The 27,986-nt window shown below is 40.7% G+C and overlaps 1 protein-coding gene across 1 annotated transcript in view; it reads left to right on the plus strand.

Annotated features, from left to right (window-relative positions):
* Naa25 (N(alpha)-acetyltransferase 25, NatB auxiliary subunit) overlaps positions 1-27,986 on the plus strand; it is a gene marked incomplete in the record, with an annotated part of 72,738 nt that overhangs the window by 40,067 nt on the left and 4,685 nt on the right. The window contains 12 exon segments of the mRNA XM_008847514.3: positions 464-671; positions 1,834-1,923; positions 4,215-4,395; positions 5,107-5,206; positions 9,564-9,715; positions 10,981-11,106; positions 14,838-15,081; positions 15,748-15,871; positions 16,579-16,644; positions 18,325-18,422; positions 20,383-20,493; positions 26,836-26,982. Coding sequence (XP_008845736.1) covers positions 464-671; positions 1,834-1,923; positions 4,215-4,395; positions 5,107-5,206; positions 9,564-9,715; positions 10,981-11,106; positions 14,838-15,081; positions 15,748-15,871; positions 16,579-16,644; positions 18,325-18,422; positions 20,383-20,493; positions 26,836-26,982 — 1,647 coding nt within the window.

The following is a 27,986-nucleotide window of genomic DNA, read 5'->3' on the forward strand; positions in this document are numbered from 1 at the left end:
CCTACTCCCAAATAAGGCAGAAGAGAATCAACTCCCAAAAATGGTCCTATGACCTCCACATATGTCAATAAATACATTTTTTAAAAAGACGTTAAGAAATCTCTAGAATAAGCAGCTTTTCCAGAGAGACTTTGTCCTGGTTAGGTAATTGACAGGTTTGTTCTGAATCACTTTTTTTTTAGACAGGGTAGGGTCTCCCTGTACCCCCAGCTCTTCTGGAACTCACTATGTAGACCAGGCTGGCCTTGAACTCACAGAGATCTGCCTGACTTTGCCTCCCGAGTGCTGGGATTAAAGATGTGCGCCACCACGCCTGGCTTAGAATCATCTTTTTAAATAGCTATTGGTAGATAGAAATTCTAACATTTGTTTTTTCCCCCAGATGTCCTTTTCTAGACCATTTCAATACACCTTGAAGAATAACTGAGTCTTGTGACCTGTGCTCATTTTTCCCTAACTGTAGTTTATTAATCACCTTCTTGGAGTTGTCCCATTGTCAACACCAACAGAAGATAAGCTTGCTCTGCCTGCTGATATCCGAGCTCTGCAGCAGCATCTGTGTATAGTGCAGCTGACAAGGCTACTTGGCTTGTATCACATTATGGATAAAAATCAGAAGTTGAACGTGGTCAGAGAATTGATGTTAAGGTACCAGCATGGACTAGAATTTGGTGAGCAACCTTTTAATTTTTGATCTGCTAAAATTTTAGAAGTCAGTATTTAAAGTATCCATAGCACACTGTTAAAGAATATTTCATCAGGTGGTCACACTAAGTAATATGCAAAAACATTATGTGGCTTAGAGTTGTCATCTAGTCATCTCTGTTTTTCTTGATCTCATAAGCTGCTAAGTAGATCTTAAATGAATTGCATAGTTTATGGTAATTGTTATAGTTGGGAGCAGTATGCCTTAATATTTTATATATAAAGACTAAGTGCATCAAAGAATATTATATATTGCAAGATGAGTATTAAGTTGAGAAGCAGATAGTCCTCTGATTGTCTTTGCTAGATATATGTGATAAAAATATAAATTCTCAAAATCAGTATTTCTCTATATTAAAAACCATTTGGGTCAGGTATAGTGTCACACACTTTTAATCTCAGCATTTGGGAGGCAGATCTCTCTGAGATAGAGGCCAGCCTGGTTTACATAGTGAGTTCCAGGCTAGCTGGGGCTACAGGGAGTCCCTGTTTCAAAAAAGCAAAAGAAAAACAAAACAAAATGAAAAAACCATTTGGGAAAGTAGAGCATATTAGTCATGCTTGGGCCTTGGTTCTTTAATTCACTTCAGACTTCTTCTGAATGTTTCTCTTTGGAACAGTCATGTATTTTTTAAAATTTATTATTATTTTTTAACATTTTATTTATTTTACGTGTATGAGTGTATTGCCTGCATTTATGAAAGTGCACCTGTGTTGTGCAGTGCCCCTGGAGGTCAGAAGAGGGTGTTGGATTCCCCAGGAACTGGAGTTATAGACAGTTGTAAACCACCATGTGGGTGCTGGGAATTGAACCTGAGTCCTCTACAAGAGGAGCCAATGCTCTTAACTGCTGAGCCATGTCTCCAGCCCCAAACAGTCATATATTCCTCCTTCCCTCCCCTCTCCATTCTTTTGTGGTACTTGGCATGGAAGCCTGGGCCACATACATGCTAAACATGTGGAGCTCCATCCCAGGTCGTAGGCTCAGGATTTGTCTTCCAGTGCTTATCCTAGTCTTAGCTTCTCTTATTCCTCTTTCTATGCCTGTCATTTTTATCCTTTAAAAAACTACTTTGTAGCAATAATTGGTGAATAAATATTAATAATAGATGTGACTTTCCCCTGTAGGGAAATCCTGTTTGAAAACAGAGCTGCAGTTTTCCGACTATTACTGCCTCCTTGCTGTCCACGTGCTCATTGACATCTGGAGAGAAGCAGGTATGCCACATCTATGCTTTCATCTCTGCTCAGTTTTTGCTTTTTGAAAAGATTTATTTTTATGTATGTTTATGAGTGTTTGCTTACATGTAAGTGCATCACATGCATGCAGTTCCCACAGAGGTCAGATCTCCTGGAACTGGAGTTACAGATGGTTGTGGATGCTGGGAACTGAACCTGGGTTCTCTGCAAGAGCAGCCAGTGCTCTTAACCGCTGAGCCTTCTTTCCAGACTCTTGTTTTTTTGTGTTTTTTTTTTTTGGTTTTTTTTTTTGAGACAGGGTCTCCCTGTAGCCCCAGCTGGCCTGGAACTCACTATGTAGACCAGGCTGGCCTTGAACTCACAGAGATCCGCCTGCCTCTGCCTCCCAAGTGCTGGGACTACAGGCATGTGCCACCACGCCTGGCTTAGACTCTTGTTTTTTGCTAGAGATTGAAGGCAGGCCTCACATGCTGTGAAACTGTACCACTGACTTTTAGCGCTACCTGAAGCTCTGTTTTTATCAAGTACTGCATATTTTACTTAATTATGTAAACAGTGAGTTTGCTGAATGCTTTTAGATTTTTCTTCCTTGCCCTTCTTTAGAGGACTTCTGGAAAAAAATCTCATGTCCCCAGTTTTTCCTACTCTCTGTATTTTTTTTATTTTTTATTTTTTTGGTCTTTTTGAAACAGGGTTTCCCTGTAGCCCCAGCTGTCCTGGAACTCACTATGTAGACCAGGCTGGCCTCGAACTCACAGAGATCCATCTGCCTCTGCCTCCCAAGTGCTGGGACTACAGGCGTACGCCAGTGTACCCGGCTTTGTATTTTTTTTTTTAATGTGTCCGAATAATGATTAATGATTGAAAAAACCTATTGCAAAGGTACGTAATTAAAACACTATAATGCTGATTCAAAGACACACTGATGGACCCACAAAACAGAATGGCATTTTTATTTACTTAAAAAATATATATATAGGAAAATAACCTTTTTTAAAAAAAATAATTTTTCATAACATTTATTTTGTGTGTGTGCATGTGTGCGTGCATACACACACACACACACACACACACACATACATACACGGGTGCACGCGTGTCATGGAATTAGTTTTCACCTTCCACCGTGTGGAGCCCAGGCTACAACTCAAGTTGTCAGGCTTTGATGAAAAGCAGCTTTACCCTCTGAGCTATCTCACCAGCCCTAATAGTTTTTAGCAGTATCGTATGGTACTTATGTTAATAGAATTACATCTCTGGATAATATCCCTCACAGTTCATGGAGAAGATCCTGCAGTGGGAAGGCTGACAGATAGACTCCAGTTCTTCACAGTCTGTCTTTTTTCAGAATTTGAGATTCTGTGAAATTCTATGATTTTTCTCTTAAGATCTAGTCATCATTTTTTGCAGAGCCATATTTAAACACTGACATAACTATTGAAGGACTTTTTATTTATGGAAATTCCTTGTTCTGATTACAGGTTGTATCTAAAATTTATATGCATTAACCTCATTCATAGACTAGTTTGGGGAGAGCTGGGTGTGGTGGCGCACACTTTTAATCCCAGTACTTGGGAGACAGAGGCAGGTGGCTCTGTGAGATTGAGGCCAGTCTGGTCTACATAGTGAGTTCGAGGCCAGCTGGTGCTACAGGGAGACCCTGTCTCAAAAAGACAAAAAAACAGTTTGGGGAGGTGATGATGTCAACATGTTCCTGTTTTTAAGAAATCTTCCTAGGCTGGGTGTGGTGGCATACACCTTTTTTAAAAAGTTCATATTTTAGAACTTCTTAAAAAAAATTTATTGAATTTTTGTGTATTTCATACATAAAATCATTTTTATATCCCATTCCCCTTTGGCACCCTTCCATAGCCCCCCACTGGAGTTTATACATTCTGTCATTTGTGTTAAGACTGTCGCTCGGGAGACAGAGGTAGGCAAATCTCTGTGAATTCAAGGCCAGCTTGGTCTACATAGTGAGTTCCAGGCCAGCTGGGGCTACAGAGAGACCCTGTCTCAAAAAGACCCCCCAAAAAAACCACCCCCCAAATTTTCCATGTAAAGTTAGTGTCTCCATATGTCCCTCCGTGCAAGTTCATCCACAGGGATTTAATCAGCCTATCTAGAGTCCTTCCCTTTAAGTAAGAAGATCAGATGGCACACACCTTTAATCCCAGCAGAATCTGTTCTAGACCAGGTGGAGGTATAGGGAGGTGGATGGGGGGGGGGAGAAAAAGAGAGAAGAAGAGAAGAGAGAGAGAGCTCATTTTCTGTCAAACTGAGTGGATAATGATGTATTTTGGTTTTAGGTGATGAGAGTGCTGTGTGGCAAGCCCTGACTTTGCTGGAAGAAGGATTAACCCACAGTCCTTCCAATGCTCAATTCAAACTGCTGCTTGTTCGAATCTACTGTATGCTTGGTGCATTTGAACCAGTGGTGGATCTTTACTCCAGCCTTGATGCTAAGCATATCCAGCACGACACCATTGGGTTGGTAGTATACACTCTGAATAATGAGCAGACAGCTTCAGCAGGCATAGGAACCTTACCTTCATAGATTGTAGCAGAACAGGTTTCCAGATTCTAAATCCACCTGTTGTGACCCATGGCAAAGCATAAAGTGTTTATATCTACCAGCAAATAGAAAATTTCCAATTTCTAAATGGTAAGAATGTTTTCCCCAAAGATAGCAACCAGCTGTCATGCTAAGCATATGTGCACTCCTGAGCTTTGACTCTCCAGCCAGCTACACGTTTTGAACCTTTCTTCTTAGAACATGCTTTTTTGAGGTCTTTGATTCTCCCTTGCTGCTGCTGATGACACATGTTCTTTATCTATTGCCCCGAGCCATCCCTTTGAATATGTGATTTGGCTACACTTTGCAGTTACTTAAGGGCATTTTCTCTGTCCCATTTAGGAAGACAGCATTATGAACTCTTATAAGCTTTGTGTTCCATTTAATCATCAAGAGGAAAAGAAAGAATGGCATAGAACTTGAGGCCTCCCTCAAAACCAATTGAACTTTGTTCATTCTCTTTCTTTTAATGTGCTCCAGTGAATTAACTTATTGCTCTGGCAGCATGTTTGGTCTTGCTTATGCCTATCTAGTCCTTTACCATAGCAGTTTGGAGCATAGTATTTGACAGTAGAGTGAGGCAAGTATAACGTTCTTTTTTTTTTTTTTTCCTTCTTCCAACCTAGTTACCTCTTGACCCGATACGCTGCATCCCTAGGTCAGTATGCTGCTGCATCCCAGTCCTGTAACTTCGCACTCAGGTTTTTCCACTCCAACCAGAAAGATGTAAGTGAAGCCCTTTGATACTGTGGTCTTGCTGCTGACTGCATGTCGTTCAGAATGTGCCCCCTCTGGTGGGGTGACAAACACACATGTCCAGCCATCATGCTCTGCTGCTGGCAGGTGCCCTTAGACTGCAGTTTATCATCCAAGGCTGTTAGGTAGAGGTGCAGTTATCTGCATTTGTTGGATATGAGTGTATTTAATTGAATCCTTGGAAATTTGCATTTAGAACTGGATAGTAAGAGAAGTATTATGTCTCGTAGCTCTTTCTAACTGTCATGAAGAGACTTCTAAGAATGTATGAAATAGCCTATCAGAGTTTGTGCTGGCAGCTGTTTCCTGTTGTCTTTAAGCAGCAATAAATTAGAGCTTCTCTGTGCCAGAGTACAAGGATGGGATTTGCACCATATTTTTCACTGCAAGCTGACTTGGGCTCCACTTGATTATAACAGAGGCTTTTGTGGAAAAACAGGTGGTCTCAGTGGACTGACCTTTCAGAACTACCCAAAAATTGATGTATAGAAAGAAGTCATACCTTTAGAGTGGTCACTGCCGAGTTGGTTCTCACATGCTTCTAGACATTTACTGGAGGTTGGTCATGCCAGGTATCTGCCCATAGCTTTCTAGTCTTTTGGTTCATCAGCAGTTAATGAACTTGGTAAGGAAGGTATAATCTGAGATTCTTCTTGGCAAACAGTTCTTGAGGATTTTTCTAAGTTACACCTGTCATTCATCTAGTTCTTTAGGGGTACACTAAAGAGATGGCAGGGCAGGAGTATTTCTGAGCAGTATTTGTTAGCCTCTGGTAACTGTTCTTTTGAGTTTTAGGGTTTGGTCTAAAGGCCTGGAGCAGCAGAGGAACAGAAAGGCCGGCCCTCTGCTTCAGCACACACCATCAGTTGGTTTTCAGCCTGCCTTCTTGTCAGACAGTGATGTTATCTATTCAGACCTCGTCGTGTTCTAGTGCCCTAATTGAGGAGAAAGGAAAGCAAAAGCAGGTTTTAACATCTGAGCATATTGTTTTGAAGGTGACAGCTTGGCATTGAGGCCAGAGGACATGTCTAGGATGCTGGAGTTTAGATTCTCACAGTATGAGTTATGAGTGGCAGTTGTAAATCTATGACGATCTCCTGTATATTTAAGTAATTGTAATTGCCTTCTTCTGTTTTAAAGAATTTCCTAACTCAAAAGAATTAATTTCCTATAATCTCCTTCTTTTCGTTCTTTTTGTGTTTATGAGGAAGAGGATAAAGACATTTAATTTACTGAAAAATCTCTTTTTGAAACAGGGTCTTCTGACGTACGTAACTTAGGCTGGCCTCAAACTCTCCATCTTCTTGCTCCATCCAGCCTCGTAGTGCTTGACGTATTGCTTATAGTAGTTTGTAGGAATTACGAATTTAGATTAATGTTTACAGTGTTGTGCCTGGTCAGATTATGTACTTTATTGATCAGGGAATGATAGTACTGTCCTTATAATTTATGACGGGGCTAATTTATTCATACTAAAACAGCTAATCTTTAAGTACCTGGAGTCAAAAGATACTACTGCAAGAAAAGTTTACCTGAACTATGATGCCAGCATCCCAAAGTAAGGTAATCAAGACTGGTGTAAACTGGTGTAAAGGAATAAGAGGCTGTCAAGATTGAGGTGTTACGCATGTGTTCATGCGTCTCAGTGCTAGAAGTAGCTCTCCGTAAAACCAAAGCTCTGTGTTCTGCAGCATTTATTCTTGGGAATGTTGGGGATTCCCCAAATGCTTTCTTCCTTGGTGACTAATGTATTTCACTTCCTAATTAGTTCTTTGAAAAACATTTCTCAAATGGAAACTTCACTATTGTTTGTAGTGCTTTGGTGCTTTGGGATTGAAAGTTATCTTTAGAAGGTCTGCATAAGAATTTTCTTTCTAGATAGGTCTTTGTTGCCATCTTGCTTTAAGATAATTTTTTTTTTTAACAGTTTTTTTTTTCTTTTTCTTTGAGACAGAATCTCCCTATAGCCCCAGCTGCCCTGGAACTCACTATGTAGACTAGGCTGGCCTTGATCTCACAGAGATCTGCCTGCCTCTGCCTCGTGAGTGCTGAAATAAAGGCGTGCACCCCCTCACCCAGCAATATTATTTTTTAAAATCAGTGCTACATTTTCTTATCTCCAAAAGTCATTTAAATGTTTGTGTTTTATAAAGCTTCCTTTGGGGTACCTGGAGAGACAGATAGCAGTTTGATTCCCAACCCTCATGTCGGGCTGCTCACAACCACCTGGAACTCCAGCTCTAAGGGGTCTCACTTAAACAAATGCACACACATACACATAAATAAAAATAATAAATCCTTAAACCTCTTTTGTGGCTCCTACTTTAGGTATTTATAAAGATCATTATTTATGGTCTGATACCTCTGTATTTTGCTAATTTTTACAACAACCAAGGTTCATTTCAGGAATCTCTTCATTATCTAAGTAGCCTCATTGGTGCCTAAATGAAGACATGGGTATGGACCACATGTTGCATTTGCGTCTTCAGCTGACTATGGCTTCTGGTCTGGCTGCTCTCCCATCAGGAGATGGGCCCTCAGTGGTCATGCTCTTGAGGCCTTTGTGCTCAGGCCCATGGCTAGTTCTGTAGTGGTATTTACTTCGGCAATTACAGAAGACTGTTGAAACAAGAACTACACCTACTATTTTGATTTGTTAAGGATTATATTTGCTGCCTTGGGCCAGGCGTGGTGGCACACATCTTCACCTTTGATCCCAGCACTCAGGAGGCAGAGATAGGCAGATCTCTTGAGTTCCAGGGTGACAGTGAAACTGTGTCTCAAACAAAACAAACAAAAAGCTCTTGCCTTTTTTTCTGAAGTGGTATTTCATGGACCACTCAGATATTAAAACTTATCCGTTAGGTAAGGCTGGGTTCTCTTCTTTAGGCGTAGCCTATTTTGGAACTATAATCTGTTTAGAATTACCCAAGTTGCATTTTTATCCTGACTGGTTGCTGGATCATATAAGTTCCAAGTTTTTTCAAGCTGCAAGTTCCCATCGCAAGGGTTGATAGTAAACCTTGCTGTGTCTTCTAAGCTGGGGACTGTCGGATAGACATGTGATTAATGTTAGCCTCTTCTTGATGGGGCATCTCAGTGTCCTCAGTCAAGCTAGAAGGTACACTTGAGATTTTTCAGATAGTCCTTAAACCTGCAGGATCACAAGTAATCTTTTTAATTTTCTTGTGTCCGTCCGTCTTTAATTTCTCCAGATACTGCAGGCAAACAGCTCGCCGAGGTGTCCCATGTGGGTTTAAAAGCCGCATCGAATGCAGTTGAATTAGCGCCCGTGGCGCAATCCCGCGGCCTGAAATGAACCCTGCGAGGCTGTATATCAGAGGGTATGTTGTTGACTATTGGCCTATTTTCTTATTGGGCAAAGTACGTAGACATAGTGGAGATGGGGGCAGAGCTGAACAAACTTAGGCAATGCAAAAGACTGGCTTTTCTAGAAAGGGTCTTTGTTTTGGGCAGACTTCAGCCTTGAGCTAAATACCTTCATTGGCCCCGAAGGGGTGATTTTCTGTCTTCTTATCTGGATGGCATAGGCCCACTTTGTGAATGTTCTTCCCTGAGATTTGCTTCTGTTGTTGCCAAGGTTTCCATTAGAATTCTTTATCTTGCCTCTATTCTGAAGGATTTCATCTGCATATTTTAGTCTTTAAGATGTGCTGGTGAGCATTCCCTTCACTTACTTGTCTAGGGTAATTTCTAGCAGTTTGTGTGCACAAGAAACTTGGTTCTTGAAGTCATTCTCAAGAGTGGATCTTGACATGCATATCCATGGGTCTTTTGTTCGGTGTCTTCTGGTAGAAAGCTCATCTGCCCTGTGTGTCTGATTCCATTTCAGAAAGAACCAATGATGGAGTAGTCTCTTTCTGAAGGAAAGTTATTTTATTTTGGGTGGAGATATGATTGTGTTATTCTGGCATCTTAAGACTCTTGATATAAAGCATATTTTATCTTAGATGGAGAAAAACATGGAGTAATATCCCTTCTGGAATGGCACTAGCCAAATTTGTGACTCATGTGATAGAACAAAACCTCCAGTCCTGTTGCCTTGAAAGACATGACTGCTAAGACAGGGCTGGAGATGGCAGCAACAGCTGCAAGCTGCCCCATAGTAGAGAGGAGACAGCTGACAGCTACAGGAAGAAAGGAAACTAATAGTTTTACTAGCTCATCTTCTACTTTGTGACCAAAACCTCTAGAGATTGAATTCAAAGCCTTAATTTTAGTTTGAGTATTTTGTTGGCTGGCAAGGTTTGCTTGCATTGACTGACCTGTCAAATGTTTATACCAAGGTAATGTCTTTCCTTCTCAGACCTCAGAATATATTATCCAAGCTTACAAATATGGTGCATTTGAGAAGATCCCAGAGTTTATCGCTTTTAGGAACAGGCTGAATAATTCTCTTCATTTTGCACAAGTCCGTACTGAACGGATGCTGTTAGACCTTCTACTTGAAGCAAACATGTAAGTATTTCATAAGAAATAAAGAGGAACTAGGGGATTAGATCAGATCCTGAGAATAATCAGTGGGCTTATGGGAGTCATTAGCAGAGTTAAGAGGAAGAAATGGGGCCTGGGAAGAGAAAGGAAGCTGGAAATGGAAAACTGTTGAGCCTGTTGTGGAGAATGATAGGGTAGTGGTATCTCAGATCCATTAGAAAAACTAGCCTGCCCTGGGCATCATCCTCTCCTCTGTATCAAACTGTGGAGGTTTCCCTCCTACACTCAGGACTTTTGGTGCTGCTCTACTGTGTTTTCTTTTTTTGTGTGTTTGTGTGTCTTTTTGAGACAGGGTCTCCCTGTAGCCCCAGCTTAGAAAGATCCACCTGCCTCTGCCTCCCAAGTTCTGGGATTAAAGGCGTGCGCCACCACATCTGGCACAGTACTGTGTTTTCATGGGCTATAGAAGTCTTTTTGCTTGCTGTGTAGTAAGTCTCATGATTTGACTTGGTTCTGTTTAACCTCTTATGAGTCTATACTTTTAGTAAAAGAAAGTCCTGGCTAATATTTCATGACTGTATTGTTACATGGAGATGGTTCAGTGGGTAAAGTGAGGGCCTGAGTTCAGATTCCCCAGAACCCATATAAAAAGCCAGGCATGGCCACATATGCCTGTAATCTTGGTGCTAGGCAGAGGAGACAGAAGGATCCCTGGGGCCCACTGGCCACCTAGTCTAGCCACTTGCTGAGCTTCAGGCTCAGTGAGAGACCCTGTCTCAAAAAACAAGGTGGAGAAAGATAGGAGGACACCTGATGTTGACCTCTGGCCTCCACTGACTCCTGCATATACATGTGTGCACATGCCACACACCACACATAACACACATCCACACACCCACATACACACGTGCACTGACACACATAGCCCTCATATATACACACATAAATCCACACACATCCACACATGGTACACACATAATACTTCCGCACATGTACCACACGCACCATGCACACACAGACTACACATATATACACACATACCATGCACACATACCCACCATTCATATTCAATACAGACATTGCACATGCATACCATACACACTGCACACATAAAATATGCACATCACACACAGACACATATGTTACAAACATGCACACACACCACACATACACTGCATACACATACCATACATATGTACTGCACACAACTACTATACACATGACACATATATACTGTGTACATGCACAGGGATAAGAAATAAGACCTGAGCCCATTCTCTGTATTCCAGATCAAGCAGTTTAGCAGAAAGTATAAAGGCAATGAATCTCAGGCCAGAAGAAGATGACATTCCATGGGAAGATTTGCGAGACAATAGAGACTTAAATGTTTTCTTCAGCTGGGATCCAAAAGACAGGTAAATGGAATTTAGCCCCAGGGGTTTATTTCTGAAGAATTGCAATGAATCTAAGATTTAAAAAAATTTTTGTTTTTATACAAATCTGAAGTGTAATGTTCATTTTTGAGATCAGATAATCTAGGAGCAACAAAGGAAGGAAGTCTAACCCCTGACTGGGATTATTGGGACTGTGAGCCAAACTGAAGGTTAGGCCTGATTATGGCTTGTATGAGGGTGAATTCCAGGTGGATTAAAGGTTCTATGCCCTTATTCCTTAGGAATTCTAGAGGAAAGATAGAGAACATTTAAATGGGGAAAGCTTCTACCATTATCTCAGGTTGGCAAATAATAAAGATTATAACTTCTGTAAGTAGAAGTAATAAACTTAAATTCCAAAGGTTTATGGTAATTTGGAAAATCTCAATCAATCTCTCTCTCTCTCTCTCTCTCTCTCTCTCTCTCTCTCTCTCTCTCTTTCTCTCTCTTTCTCTCCCCTCTGTGTGTGTGTGTGTGTACGTATGTCTAGCACTTACTGAGCTACATTCCCATCCCTCAGCTACTGCTTCTGTTGTTTAGCAATATGAAAAATAGGTATTTATTCAGAAAAGAAATTTTAACAATTGATTTTATATAAGCCACAAGTGGGTAGAAAAACATGGTAGGGGCAAGACAAAAACTCAGTCTGCTGTCTTTTCTACTCTTACTCAGCAGTATTTCATTGAATCAGGCTCTGTGACTTGGTCTATTTCCCAAGTACATTTTAGAGCCCACAGGTCAGTCTGGGCTTCCTAGCTTACTGAGGGGAAGATGGAAATGTATTCTGTTTGCAACATGGTGGATTGAACCCAGGGTTTCTCCTGCTGTGCATGTACTCTACCACTAAGCCATATCCCCAGTCCCTTTTTATATTTTTGAGACAGGTCTCACTGGGTAGCCCTGGTTATGTAGGCCAAGCTTGCCTTGAACTCAGAGAGATCCATCTGCCTCTGCCTCCCAAGTTCTGAGATTAAAGGTGTGCACTTACCATGCCTGGCCCTGAAATTGCAAATGTAAACTTTTGTTAGGTTTCTTACTGGGGCACTCCCATTTCACTGGTGATAGTCACTAGAGAAGAGAAGGGTACCCAAAGGATATGGGACATTTGATTCAGATGTGGTATTCTAAAGATCAGTGAGAGTACCATAGACTTTGTTTCTAGTCACTTCCTTCCCCTCTGAGTCTCGAGAAGCCCCTGCCAAGCCTTCTTTTTCTGTCACCTCCCTCAAATGATGGTGTCATTTCTCTGGGCTCAACACTTGCGTTGCCAGACATTCTTCTCTCTTGGGTGCTAAGAAGATTGTTGGGAAGTGGGAGACCAATGGGATGAGCACTGAACTTGGATGCTACTGTGGGCTAGCTGTGTGAGTTTGACTGAGGCATTTAACCTCTGGATCTGTTTTATTTGCTGGAAAAACCAATGGATTGATTTAAAGAATCTCTGGCTGGGGCTAGAGAGATGGCTCAGGATATCAGTGGTTAAGAGCACCCGACTGCTTTTGCGGAGGACCCGAGTTTGATTCCCAGCACCCACATGGCAACTACAGACTGTCCTTAACTCCAGTTCCAGGAGAATCCGAAGCCCTCTTCTGACCTCTGTAGCATTGCACAATATGGGTGCACTCACATACATACAGGCAATACATTCATACACATAAAATAAAAATAATAAATAAAATATTTTTTTAAAAAAGAATCTTTGGCTGGGCGTGGTGGCACTCACCTTTAGTCCCAGCACTAGGGAGGCAAGAAGCAGGGGATCTCTTTGAGTTCCAGGCCAGCCTGGGCTACTTTTGTGAGTTCCAGACCAGCTGGTCTCAAAAAACCAAAAAGCAAGCCAGGTGTGGTGGCATATGCCTTTAGTCCCAGCCCAGCATTTGGGAGGCAGAGCCAGATGGATCTCTGTGAGTTCAAGGCTAGCCTGGTCTACTTTGTGAGTTCCAGACTAGCTGGGGCTACAGGGAGACCTTGTCTCAAAAAGACAAAAGACAGAAAAAAAAAAAAAAGAAAAAGTCAAAAAATGCTAAGAAAGATGAAAGCCACTCCTAGTCTTTTTTTTAAGGCAGGGTTTTCTTATAGCCCCAGCTATGTAGACTGGCCTTGAACTCGCAGAGATCCCCCTGACTCTTCCTCCCAAGCGCTGGGACTAAAGGTGTGTGCCGCCACACCTGACTTCCTGTAGGGAATTTAAAAAATCTTTCAATATTTAAAATGCAACCTACCATTTACTTTAGCATATCTGCTTCTGGGAAAGTACAGCATAAGGATATTAATGCACATGCATTGAAAGACAGATGTGGGAGGTAGTTTTGAAAATACTGAGTTGTAGATTGCCAAGACTACATTGAGTGAATTGCTGGAATTACTTGAGAGTCAGCATGTAGTTGTTCACACCTTTAAGGTTTATTTCAGCAAAGGGTACTTGGAAGGATGAGCCAGGGAAGGGGCACAGGTAGAGCCTTGAGGATTCATGCATTGATTTCTACTGTCCTCTCCACTGGTGGAGGGGCTTGCCAAGCTCATTCCTTCCTCAATAGAGAAAGAATGCTCTAACATAGTAAGAATGCTTTAGCATGGTGTTTCTGCATAGTTACACTTTGTACAGCCTGTATCAAAATTTCAGGCTCTCAGAAGGAAAGCAGATGTTTGCCATAAACAACATGAACAATTGGGACACAGGAACTACTCTTGACGTTTAAGTGATGATTGGAGTATAGGTTGCCAGGCATCAGCTGAGGGCTAACCTTGCATATAGGTCCTTCTAAAGATGATGATGGGGCTAAAGAGATGACTCAGCAGTTAAGAGCACTGGCTACTCTTGCAAAGGACCCTGGGTCAGTTTCCAGCACCCACATGGTGGCTAACGACTATCTTAACTCCAAATTCAAGGGATCCAACACACTCTTCTGACAGAGATCCGCTTGCTTCTGCCTCCCAAGTGCTGGGATTAACGTGTACCCCCACACCAGGCTAAAAAAAATTTTTAAAAAGAAAATGATAAACCTAAATTGTTTAGCTCTACTGCATGGCTTACCACTACATAAATGCAGTCTAGAAGTAGGACAAACGAGCCAGGCATGATAGTTCATGCCTTTAACCCCAGTGCTTGGGAAGCCAAGGCTAGCCTAGTCTACATAATGAGTTCCTGGCCAACCGGAGCTATGTTGTGAGACCCTGTCTTAAAACAACAGGGAAGTACAAATGTTGTAATTTGAGGTTATGTAAATATCTTTTTTTTTTTTTTTATTATATACACAAATTTTTTGGTGATGCTTGGAATTCAACCTAGGGCCTTGCAAATGGTAAAAGTATAGCTTACCTATGAGCTGAACCCTCAGCCAATTTTGGTTATATTTTTGTACTTAAGTTTAAAAGTCTTAGAACAATCTTAAGGGATCTGTGTAAGAGTGTCGATTCTGTGAGTATCAGAATACTTTTTCTACCTAACTAGCTTTTCTGGCATTTGGATTTTTTTTTTTGTATCTTTAGTATTTTAATCATCAGAGCAAAGTACCTTAAATTGGCCTACTGAATAGTAGTCTACCCACCCACCTTTCTGACTGTGAAATGGACAGAAATTTGACTAAGATCATACAAATGGTTCGTGATGACAAGAACTGTTGTCAGGTGTCTTGATGGGTGAAAACAAATACTCAAAGATTTAAGGCAACAGGCTGAGTAAAATGGATGGTCTGGGGATGTTTCTGTTTAAGGAATGTTTCTGAAGAACATAAGAAACTTTCCTTGGAGGAAGAGACCATGTGGTTAAGAATCCGCTCCTTAACATTGAGACTGATCAGTGGACTTGCAAGTCTTAACCACCCGGTGGAGCCAAAGAACTCCGAGAAGACTGCTGAGAATGGTGTGTCCTCCCGGATTGATATTCTTCGTTTGCTCCTCCAACAGCTAGAAGTGGCCGTGGAGATGGGAAAGCGATTTATTGAGAAGGAAATTCAGGTACCATCAATAAGTATTTGTTATTAGAGGTTCAATAATTCTACTTGTGACTGGGTTTTTTGGGGGGAGGGGGGCTCTTTTTGAGATAGGGTCTCCCTGTAGCCCCAGTTCACCTAGAACTCACTATGTAGACAAGGCTGGCCTGGAACTCAGAGATCCTCCTGCCTCTGCCTCCCAAGTGGTGGGATTAAAGGCGTGCGCCACCATGCCTGGCTGTGACTGTCTTTTAAAAGATAGTTCATGATTGGCTGAGTAGTGAAGACTAGCAGTGTTTCAGTTCATGGTGTCTGTAGGGAAGTAGAATTTGGTAAGTCTCAGAGCTGATTTTAGGCTTTCTCTCGGTCCAGATTGGATAGGAAGGAAAAACAATAGCTTTTTTAAGGTAGTAAAATTTTTCTTTTGGAGACAGGGTTTTTGCCCTATAGTCCAGGTTGGCCTTGAACTTAAGGTCTTCCTGCCTCAGCCTTACCTGTGCTAGGATTACAGGCAAGTACCACCACCACCGACTTATAGGGCCTTTTTGTTTTTACTGCAGGAGTCAGTTATTACTTTTCTGAGTAATGGATTTTTTTGTTAAGTGAGTAAAACAGGTTTTATACAGTAGTTACTAGCCTTGTTATCTTATTTTGCATGAATTAAAGGATATTGTTTTCCCTCTCTTTCTAGTATCCCTTCCTTGGACCTGTACCTACCAGGATGGGTGGATTCTTTAACTCTGGCTGTTCTCAATGCCAGATAAGTTCCTTTTATCTTGTTAACAATTTGTATGAACTGGATACCAATGGCTTAGGTAAGTGTGTACTTGCATATATGTTTACTAGGTCTTTGTCAAGATGCAGTAAAAATTTAGTAAATCCAAACAAAGGTCTATAACCTCACATTTTTAGAAAAGTGCAGTAGACATAAGTTTGCAACACTCTAAAGGTCTGACTTAGTGTATATGAGAGTACACAGGTTTACTTTTTTTTTTAATTTTATTATTTTTATGTGTATGGGTGTATTGCCTGCATGTATGTGAGTGCACCCATGTCGTGCAGTGGCATGGAGGTCAGAAGAGGGCTTTGGATTCCCCTGGAACTGGAGTTAAGGACAGTTCGTAGCCACCATGTGGGTGCTGGGAATCGAACCCAGGTCCTCTGCAAGAGCAGTCAGTGCTCTTAACAGCTGAGCCATCTCTCCAGCCCCAGGTTTACTTTTTAAAATATTTTATTAGGGTCTAGAGAAATGATTCAGGGGTAAGAGCACTGGGTAAGAGGACCTGGGTTTGGTTTATAACACCCACATGGTAGCTAACAACCATCTGTAACTCCAGTTCTAAGGGTTCCAACTCCTTCTTCTGACCTCTGAGGACATTGCACTTACATACATGCAGGCAATACACTCATACACAAAATAAAAATAATAAAATATTAAAAGTCTTATTTTACATGCAGGTGTGTGCAGGTCAAATTGTTTTATTAAAAAAATGAAATTTTATTCTTTGTTTATCAATTTTAGAGGATACAGTGGAGATACAGGAACGAATAGAAAATAGTCTTAAGTCTTTACTAGAAAAATTAAGAGGTAAGTTTTTGCTGTAGATTCCTGAATTCTCTGGGTGTCTAACAATAGCTCAATTAAAAAAAATATATAAAGTTGTGGTAGGAGTTGGACGTAACAGTGCTTTTTTTTTTTCTTTTTTTTTTTTTTTGAAGACAAGGTCTCCCTGTAGTTCCAGCTGGCCCCGAGTGCTGGGATTAAAGGTGTGCACCACCACACCTGGCCAAAGATGCATTTTTTAATAAAAATTTTTATTTATTTTATGTGTATGAGTATATTGCTTGCATGTGTATGAATGCACCCGGGTCATGCAGTGCCCATGAAAATCAGAAGAGGACATTGAATTTCCCTGGAACTGGAGTTATTGACTGTTGTTAGCTGCTATGTGGGTGCTGGGAATCAAACCCAGGTCCTATGCAAGAGCCTTGCCTCAATTTATGTTTTTTTTTTAAAAAATGTATTATTATTATGTGTGAGTAAGGTATGGAAGTCAGAGGACAACAACTTTATGGAGTCAGCCTTCTTCCGTCTTTATATGGGTTCTTTGGATTAAACTCAAGTCATCAGGCTTTTGTGGCAAATGCCTTTACCCACTGAGGCATCTCAGCAGCCCTTGTTTTTTTTGTTTTGTTTTTTAATTAAATGCACTTATTTTACTTATCTATTCCTCCAGTGACCACATAATATATCATATACTACACTGCATTCTTTATAACAATGCTGCAGTTTGTATCTTGGGACATAGTATTTATTTGATTATTTCCTTGGATTTAAATTCCTAAGAATAAGTGTTTGGTGGAAAGTACACACAGGCATTTAAAATCCGTGAGCTCCTTCTTTTCAGGAACCCATAGTATCTTTTACTTTATTGCCCAGATGAAGAATGTATGACAATTTAAACATAATTAAGAGTGTGACAATAATACATGGCTTCTGATAGGAAGATACATTAAAAAAAATTTGTGTGTGTGTGTGTGTTTGTTTCTGTACATGTGTGAAGAGGATTGATGTCAAGTCTACCTCTATCAGTCTCCACTTGATTCTTTGAGGCAGAGCCAGCCACTAGAGCTAACCGATTTTGCTAGACTTGAGCCCCAGGGACCCACCTGTGTCTGTCCCACTTCCTGTCTGTTTCCCTTACTCTCCCTCAGACTGTGCCACCATGTCCAGTTTTTGTATGGGAGATCCTGCTCGGTCCTCAAGCTTGGTGGCAGCTGTTTCCTGACTGGGCCCAGCCCTATGAAGATGCACTTTTACAGTGTAGCTTTTTAATTTTTCAGGCTCTAATGGCATAAGTTCTTCTAAATCATTTACTCAGAGTCTTAGATTTATGATGTCTTAGCTAATGTGTAGGCCATGGCAGGCATCATTTTAAAGGCCACTTTTATATATTTTGGAGACTATGGAATGATAATCAGATTTTTTTTTTTTACCTTGTGTGTGTGGCGGGGTATTTATTTTGTGGTGCTAAGGATGGAACCTGGAACCTTGAGCAAGTGTACTATCGCTGAGCTATACTTCCATTCCAATATAGCTTTTTAAGAGCTTAAAATAGATATCTCTGATGCTTGGTTCATTGTAGAAAATGGGGAAGGGGTGTTTCTGGATTAAGTTTTTATATTGCTTATTCTCAGATTATACATTGTATTTCTGAAAATATTGAAACAAAAGGTAAATAAAACTACAAACTCTTTCTGTCCTCAGATGTCTTCAGTAAATGTAAAGGCGCACTCTTAGAAGTGAAAGATGGTAACTTGAAAACCCATCCTACTCATTTAGAAAATTTAGTCTTCTTTGTTGAGGTATGTTTCTGTTCTCTTCCTGAGAAGCATGGCTTTGTTTCACAGTATGTAGAATCCTTTCCACCAGTGGTGCGGGGCTTGGGGCTTTATACCTGCAGCTCAGCTTCTTGTCTACCTGCTTTTGTTACAAAGGCATCTAAATCATTTCTAAACCTGTTTCATTCATAATGCTTAGGCACAACTCCAGAGTACCTTTATTCTTCTCTGAGCTTACCTAGATTCATTCCAAAATAGCTATTTTCTCTCTGGACCCTTTTGACTGTTTATAATATTGTTCAATTCCTCTAGCTTCTTTTAGTTGTTATTGTTATTTACTAATTACTTAGGTATTCTCTATTTATTAAGGAGAAGCTTTTTATTTTTTTAATTTTATGTGTATGAGTGCATTGCTTGCATGCATATATGTGCACCCGTGTTGTGCTGTGCCCGAGGAGGTCAGAAGAAGGTGTCAGATTTCCCTGGAACTGGAATTATGGACAGTTGTTAGCCACCATGTAGAGTGCTGGGAATCAAACCTGGGTCCTCTGCAAGGGCAGTCAGTACTCTTAACCACTGAGCCATCTCCCAAGCCCCAAGGGGCAATTTTTTTTTCTTCTCATTTTGCTTTTTTTTGAAACAGGTGTTGCTGTATATCCAAGACTGGCCTTGAATTCTCAGTCGTCCAGCCTCAGCCTCGTGGGTACTGGAGTTACTACATATATGTGCCACCACACCTGACAGCATAAGTGTTGACCTTTTTTTTTTTTTTTTTTTTTTTTGAGCCGGGGTCTTGTTATGTAGCCCTGGCTGGCATTGAACTTACAGATCCCCCCGCCTCTGTCTTCCAAGTGCTGGGATTAAAGGCTTGCTGTGCACCGCCAACCACCATGCCTGACCTAGACATATCTCTTTAACCTGAGTCTTTTTCTTTTCTTTTTGTGTGATAAACTTGCTTTTCTCCTCCTGCTAGCCTGTAGTCTCCTGAAGGCAGTATGCCCTTCTCTGACTGGTACAGTACAAGTGCTTACCAGATACTTAATGAATGACTCATTGAACATACTTATTATGAACACACCGTAGTATAGGACATGTGTAAAGAACGACTCTAATACAATCAGGGTATATGTTGATCAGCTGGAGGAGATCCTAGGTTTGCTGGTGGATCTTACCTGACTAGCGTGTGTTCAGAGAGACCCATATCATAAAGCACCTTTGGATCCCATGCCTAGGAATTTGGACTTTTCACTAGGCAAAAAGGATGTATAGATCTCACTTTTTCAGAGCAGTGAAAATCAGATGGTGAGCGAATTTAGAGCTGGGAGTAGAGAACTAGAAAGGAGAGAGTTAGGCTGCCTCAGTATTCTGAGATGATGATGTAGGCCTGTGACAAATACACATGAGAACATTTTCTAAGGAAAAAAGATTTATTTTGGCTTACAATTTCAGAGTTGTTCAGCCATGGTTTAGTCATTGCTATACCTGGCATCATGGTCACAGGCAAGTATGGTGGAGAAGGCAGCTCACCTCATCAGGGCTGGGATGCAGAGCGAGGCAAAGATCATGGACAAGATGTACCCTTCAAAGGTCTGTTCCTAGTAACCTAGTGACCCATTAGTCTAATCAGGTCTCACCTCTTAGTTTCCATCACCTCACAATAATCAAATTATGAATCAATCAGTGAATTAACCCATTGCTGGAGGCAGAGCCCTCATGGTCCAGTCAGTCCTCAGCATCACCAGCTGGAGACCAACCAAGCCTTTAGTTTATGAACCTTTGGGGAAAACATTCATATTCAAAGAAATGAATAAGTGTGTGTGTCTCCAATCAATTTCTCCCCAAGAATAAAGTTCAGAGGAGAAATGGGTTGGATTTATATAGAATTTCCAGTTAAAATTTCTTTGTTTACTCTTTGCCTTTAAGTTCTTCATAGATATCTTTAGTGTAATCTGTATTGATGGATTTGGATAATTTCCTCTTTCAGACTATTTCTATTGTCCTCTGGGTATCCAGTTACTGTGAGAGCGTCCTTCGACCATACAAATTAAATATACAGAAAAAGAAAAAGAAGAGAAAAGAAACCAGCATCATCATGGTAATCACAGAAAAGTAGAACTAACCATTTGGCCACAGGCTCCCTTTTCTTTCCACAGCTTTCCTGCATGTTGTGTCTTTAGGATCCTGTATGCACTTTTTTCCTTTGGCAGTCTGTTTTTGTTTGTCTCCCTGTAGCCCCAGCTGGCGTAGATCCTACTATGTAGACCAGGCTGGCCTCAATCTCACAGAGATGTACCTCTTGTGCTAGGATTAAAGGCATGTGCCACCATGCCCAGCTCTACCAAAACCTTTTTTGAAGGGCTTACTACATTGTGCAGGCTCATCTTGAGTATTAACCCTCCTGCCTCAACCTCCCAAATAGCTGGGGTCACAGGTGTGTACCACCATGCTTAGTTTTTTTGTTTTGTTTTATTTTTTAATGGTTTCCATATTTAGCTCAGCTGTCTTTGAACTTACAACCTTCCTGCCCCAGCCTCCTGAGAACTTTTGTTTAATCAGAGTTCTACAAAACCATAGTACTCAAGATGGTTACACGAGAAAATTAATGCTGGTACAAAATATTTTCTAGTAAGGTTTGCATTCAGGTTTTTCCACCCATTCATTCCAGTTATGTCCTTTATAAAGAGTATAAAAAGAGTTTGAAAATACTGGATTCCTATGATAGTTTTAATCTAGAACACTTCCCATAACCTTCTGATTTCAAGTCCAGCTAGATGTATGGCAGCAGTCACATAATCTGGATTAGGTGTTTCCTTAGATTCTGCTTAGACATAAGCAACTGTCTTCTGCTTATCGTGTCCCATTACTGGAGATGCAGATTTCAGTATTTTGTTAGGGAAGTGTCTGCCTGATTCAGGATACTGTGTAAAGGTGCCTATTTCCTTCTGTCATTAAAAAGTAAACCATGGGGGCTGGAGAGATGGCTTGGCAGCTAAGAGCGCATGCTGCTTTTCCAGAGAACCTAAGTTTGGTGTTTGGTTCCCATATCCATAGGAGTTACTTAAAACCACTTGTAACTGTTGCACTAGGGGGTCCAACACCTTCTGGCTTCCATAGGTACTCATACACATGGCATATCTCTTGCTCTGTCTCCCCCTTGTTCCCCCTCCCTTCCTTCCCCCCGCCCCCGCCTCTCTGTCTCTCTCTGTGTGTGTGTGTCTCTCTCTCTCTCTTAAAAAGGAAAAAGAAAAAGGTAAGCTATGGAGTTGGTGTATGCTACCACACAGCTTTTTACCCATTGGCTTTAGTTTAGCATCCATTGCTACTAGAATGAACCTGAACCTTTTCTTACACTGGTATGTTCAACACTGTGATTTGGGGTGGTGGGGGGTGGTGGTGCAGGGGGTGGTTATGGAGGATGGGTCCTGGGGTTGTGGCAGAGCTGGAGGATCAAACTCAGGGCCTTCCATATGCTAGACTAGTGCTCTCTACTACTGAGCCACATTCCCAACCTTTATTTTTTCTGACTCAGGATCTTGCTATATAATTTACCCTGGTCTAGAGAGCTGGAGGACCTGAGCACAGTTCCCAGCACCCACATGGTGGCTAAAAACTATCTGTAACTTCAGTTCCTGGGGATATGATGCTCTTTTCTGGCCTCCATGGATATTGCATACATGAATGTACTTACATACATGCAGGCAAAGTATACTCATAAAATAAAAATACACAAAAAAAAGGTTGGGTTTTTTTTATCCTGTCTTTTTTTTTTTTTTTTTTTTTCTCTCTTCTTTCTCTCTCTCTCTCTCTCTCTCTCTCCTCACTATGCAGACCAGGCTGGACTTGAACTCACAAAGATCCTCCTGCCTCTGCCTCCTGAGTGCTGGGACTAAAGGCATGCACCACCACGCCCTGCTTGTTTTGGTTTTTTAAATAATGTCTTTGCCCTCCTCTTTACAAACTTTCCTTAGATATTTATTATTTTACGTGTAAGAGTATATTGCTTGCATGTAGGTAGGTACACCCATGTTGTGCAGTGCCCTCGGAGGTCAGAAGAGGGCATCAGATCCCCTAGAACCAGAGTTACAGAAAGTTGTTAGCCACCATGTGGGTGCTGGGAATCAAACCCAGGTCCTCTGCAAGAGCAACCAGTGCTCTTAACCACTGAGCCATCTCTCAAAAAATGTGTTTTTTTTTTAAAAAAATATTTATTTTTATGTTTACGCATGTATTGCCTGCATGTAAGTAAGTGCACCCGTGTCGTGCAATGCCTGCAGAGGTCAGAGGAGGCTGCCGGATCCCCCTGGAACTGGAGTTATGGATAGTTGTTAGCTACCATGTGGGTGCTGGGATTCAAACCCAGGTCTTCTGCAAGAACAACCAGTGTTCTTAACTGCTGAGCCATCTCTCCAGCCCCACAAAAATGTTTTTAAGGAAAAACCATTTACACTGATCTGGAACTCACTGTGTAGTTCAGATTGGCCTTGAACTTGAGATCTTCCTGTTTCTGTTTGCCTGGTGTTGGCATTATAGGTATGTGCTCAGTTTTATACTATGATTAATGAGAAAGTTTTGTTCCCTATACTAAACATTGTCATTTGAAAATGTTCATGGACTCATTAGTAAAACCGACCTCTGAGCAATTCTGTAACATTAAGTAATTGTTCAGACACTGCTGGGTATTACTATTCATTGAACAACAAAGGGCAATTTGATTTGAGTAAGGGACCAAAAAAGAGTGTCTTCTTCCCTTTACTCTGGTCAAGCTATTTTAATAAAAAACAACAAAAAGTATAATTTAACAAATCATGAGCATAAAATTTGAGAGTGGTGATCAGGTGATCAGAGCTGCCTCCCTCCCCCAGGTAGTCTTGTTTTTTGTTGTTGTTGTTGTTGTTGTTGTTTTTAAAGACAAGGTCTTGTATCTCAGCAGGTTGGTTTCAAACTGAGTGTCCTGGAGATGGAACTCTGGGCTGTAGCACTCTACTAACCAAGCCACATCCCCATTTGCATAAAAATGTATAGTTCTGGCCAGGTGTGGTGGTACATGCCTTTAATTCCAGCACTCAGGAGGCAGAGGCAGGTGGAGCTCTGTGAGATCAAGGCCAGCTTTGGTCTACATAAGTGGGTTCCAGACCAGCTAGGGATACAGGGAAGACCTTTTTGAGACCTGTCTCAAAAAGACCAAATAAACACAAAAAAAATCCAAAAAGTATACAGTTCCAAAACTTATCAATTAGCCTTGGATTTTTTTTTTCTGATTACTAAAAATGTTTTTCCTTTTTCTAATTATTAAAATGACTCATGTGAATGTAGCAGTCAAGCACATTCCCAGCAGAGTGATAACTCCTGCTTATATTTTAGTGATAAACACTTGAGCATCATGCTCTGTAGGTTTTGAGATGACTATGGTGGCATTCAGGCGGTGAAGGCAGGAAGGTCTAGAGTTTGAGGCCTGGTCTACATGATACTTAGCTTTAAAAAAAAACTTGTTTGTTTTTACTTAGGATATTGAACATCTTTTATTTATTTATTTATTTTTGTCTTTTTGAGACAGGTCTCCCTGTAGCCCCAGGCTGGCCTTGAATTCACAGAGATCCTCCTGCCTCTGCCTCCCAAGTGCTAGGAATAAAGGCATGCACTATCTTGCCTGGATCCTGGACATCTTTTTATGTCAATAAATACAGATGTGGGCTGGAGAGATGGCTCAGCAGTTAAGAGCACTGACTGCTCTTGCAGAGGACCTGGGTTTGATTCCCAGCACCCACCTGAAGGCTATGAACTGTCCTTGACTCCAGTTCCAGGGGAATCCAAAGCCCTCTTTTGACCTCCGCAGCATTGCACGACATGGTTGCACTCACATACATGCAGGCAATACACTCGTACACATAAAAATAATAAGTAAAATACTTTTAAAAATACAGATGATAGATTATATCTTCACTGTTCGTATACTCTATTTTTATTGATGACTTATGTAATCACTTCACAATATTTTGAACAGTACAAATAGTGTGACTACAGACTGTCTTTATCCTTGGCTACTTAATAGGGAATCATATTTGAATTTTTTCAAGTCCACATGATGCTAAGCCTTTAAAGAATAGTTCATGAATGAAAAGCTAGATTTTGGATCTTATCATAATGATATTAGTACATTATCATAAATCATGCAACTTTTCCAGTTTGTCATTTTGACAAGTACTTTTTCTTTTAGTGCATAGGTAATTTTAGAAAAAAGTCTTTCTAATGCTTTCCTAGTTTAATATCATGTTTATAAAGGCCCTTTCAACTCCCGCTTAACAAATTGTTACTTAAACTTTCTTCTGGTACTTTGCTGATTTTTTTGTTGTTATTGTTAAGACAGGGACTCAAGTAGCCCAGGCTGGCTTTGAATTCCATATAAAATTAAGGACAACCTTGAACTCCTGATCCACCTGCCTACCTCTACCTCAGGACTGTTGGGACTACAGGTATTAGCCACCCTGCTGCCATTTTTTTTAATCCCTCCATCCTTCTCTTCATTCTATCACAGTGTTTGAGCTCTCTGAAATTTCCTTTGGAACTGAGTGATGAGGCAAGCTTAAAATCCTAGCACTGGAAAAACTTAAGTATGTATATCAACACCACTTAGAGGTCAGCGTGGGTTACAGAATGACCCATCTCAGTAACATAAAACAACAGAAAAATAGGTATTTACTGTCATTGTATTTTGCATTTTCCAGCATCTAGCCAGTTTTCCTAGTACTATTTATCCACTTGATGCCGCTATCTTGAAATGCTGCCATTGAGATTCCTTCCTGTCTTTCAGTTTATTTCATCTTATTTCCTTTTACTTTGTCTTTTGCACTACACCCTAGCTTTTTTGGCAGTTCACTTATATACCAGCTATTTATAAATACAGTTTCCTTATAAAAACCATCTAGTTTTTGGTGGATGCTTTTAATCCCAGCACTTGGGAGGCAGAGGCAGGCAGATCTCTGTGAATTCAAGGCCAGCCTGGTCTACATACTGACTTCCAAGCCAGCTGGGGCTCTAGGGAGGCCCGATCTCAAAAAGACCAAAAACAAAAAAATACCTAATTTTATCATAACTTCAAAGGTTATCTAGGGTGTCTGTAAAACGACGTACAGGAAGATGTGAGTTCAGTCCCAAGAGCCCACATAATAAAAAGTTGGGCTTGGTGTGGCATACATGTAATCTCAGAGCTGGGGAGATGAAGAGCTGGGGAGATGAAGATTCCTGTGATGAGGCTGGCCATCCTAGCTGGAGTTCCAAGCCAGTGAGAGACTTTCTCAAAAATGTTAAGTCAGGGGCTGTCAGTAGCCCAGTGGGTAATGGCACTGCCAAGCTTGACATCCTGAATTTGATCCCTAGCAACCAAATAGTGGAAGTTGTCCTCTGATTTCCATGAAAGCACTGTAACATTCATGCCCCCAAATAATTAAATAATAAATATTTTTGGAAAGTTGGACAGTCCTTGAGAAACAACATCTGATACACTCTGACCTTGAACACATGTGCATGCTCACCCACATATATGAAAACACACATATGTGCAAACACACAGCAATGTTTATCTATTAGTGCAAGCTCCCCATTGTTACTATCTTTTCCTGAATTTTCTTGGCTCTGTATCCATTAGTTTTTTCATTAGAAACTAGAATACTATATTTTTCTTCACCATGAACGTTACTGAAAATCTCAAGTATAAAGAGTAGAGGGAAAGTAAGGGATTTTATTTTTTGACATGTATATTTGGTGTGTGGTGCACACATACAGGTCAGAGGTTGATGTCAAGTCTGCTATCTTTTCGGATTGCTCTCCAACTTTTATATTGAGTCATGGTGTTACCTGAACCCAGAATCTAGCAGTTTGGTTAGTCTAGATAGCCAGCTTGCTCCTAGAATCCTCTGTCTCTGCCTCCTGAGTGCTAGGATTACAGACAGGCTGTGGCACGAACCTGGAATTTACTAGGGTGCCAAACTCCAGTCCTTACCCTTTTACGGTAAGTACTTTACCCACTGAGCTATCTCCCCAGTCTTAAAAGTAAAGTCTTGATTTCCTTCTGTCTCCTATAGTGTTCAGAACATTCCCAGCCCATGGATGAGTAATGACCATAACATATTTTCTATCTGCTTCTTCTCTCCCAGCTCCCCCAGAATAAAATAAAAACTCAATAAAAGAAAAAAAACAAAAACCTAAACTGAGGATATAGCTCAGTGGTTGAGTGCTTGCTTAGTGTGCATTAGGTTAATACCCAGTATCCTTCCCATCCAAAAAAGTATGAACCATCATTGTTGGGTTTGTAGGTAATTGGTTGCTTGAGACTCTTAATATCCTAAACTGTATCCATCCCGTTAGCATAACGTTAAGTAATGATGTGGCATAGGAAATGATTGATAGGCTTTTAACACCGTTTAAATCTTTGTAATCCTAGCCACCTGTCTTCACCAGTTTTCAAGACTATGTTACTGGACTCCAGACTTTAATTTCCAATGTTGTGGATCATATTAAAGGACTTGAAACACATCTAATTGCACTTAAACTTGAAGAACTTATTTTAGAAGATACTTCTTTCTCTCTGGTAAGAGATTATAGGCAGTCAGCATTTTTTTAAAAAAATTACTTATTTTGGGGGGGGGTCAAAAAAGTTATTTTTATTTTATGTTTTGTGTGCATTAAGTGTACCATGTGTGTAATTCCTGGGGAGGTCAGAAGAGGGTATCAGAGCTGGACTGGAGTTAGAATGGTTATAAGCCACCATGTAGGTGTTGGAAACTGAACCTGGGTCCTCAGCAAGAGCAGTTTGTGAAACCATGCCCCCCGCCAAAGAAGAAGAAAACAAATTGTTCATATTAAAATGAGTAAGTCTTATGGGTATGGAAACATTTGAAGAGGAGCAAGGTTTCACCAAGGAGTCAAGCTGGAGACCTCTGTAAGAGCAGCCAGTGCTCTTAACTGCCGAGCCATCTCTCCAGTCCCAGTAAAGAATTTCTTTACTCAACCAAAATTGTGTTCAAGAGACCTGTTCATACTGACAGTCTCCTTTTTTAAGTATCTGTTTAGTATCTAAATATGAATGAACCACAACCACTGGACATTTTAAGTTTTTTTCATGTGTGTGTGTGTGTGTGTGTTTGTGTGTGTGTGTGTGTGTGTGTCTCTTGAGTTTGGTGGTACTAAGGATGGAACTTCGAGTCTTGCATATGCTAGATAAGCACTCTACCATTGAGCTACCCCCAGTCCTTTTAGGTTTCTTTTGGATAATCATGTCTTGGCATCAATGAGTGTTTGGTTCTAGAATACGCATACATAGTGTATGTATACAGTATAGATACCAAAAATCTGTGGAAGCCAGGTCTCTATAAAATTTCATAGTATTTGCGTGGAACCCATGTACATCCTACTGTATACTTAAAATCATATCTAGATTACACATGATGACGAATGTAAACACTGTGTAGGTAATCTTTATCTTGTTTTGATCTTAGTGATCGTAAAGAAGTCTTAACATGTTCATACGAACTTAGTTTATTTTCCTAGGTTAGTTTTGATATGTAATTGGTCAAATATATGGGTATAAAACAT

The sequence above is a fragment of the Nannospalax galili genome, unplaced genomic scaffold (assembly GCF_000622305.1).
Source record: "Nannospalax galili isolate Female #2095 unplaced genomic scaffold, S.galili_v1.0 scaffold120, whole genome shotgun sequence".
NCBI classification, from domain to species: domain Eukaryota; kingdom Metazoa; phylum Chordata; class Mammalia; order Rodentia; family Spalacidae; genus Nannospalax; species Nannospalax galili.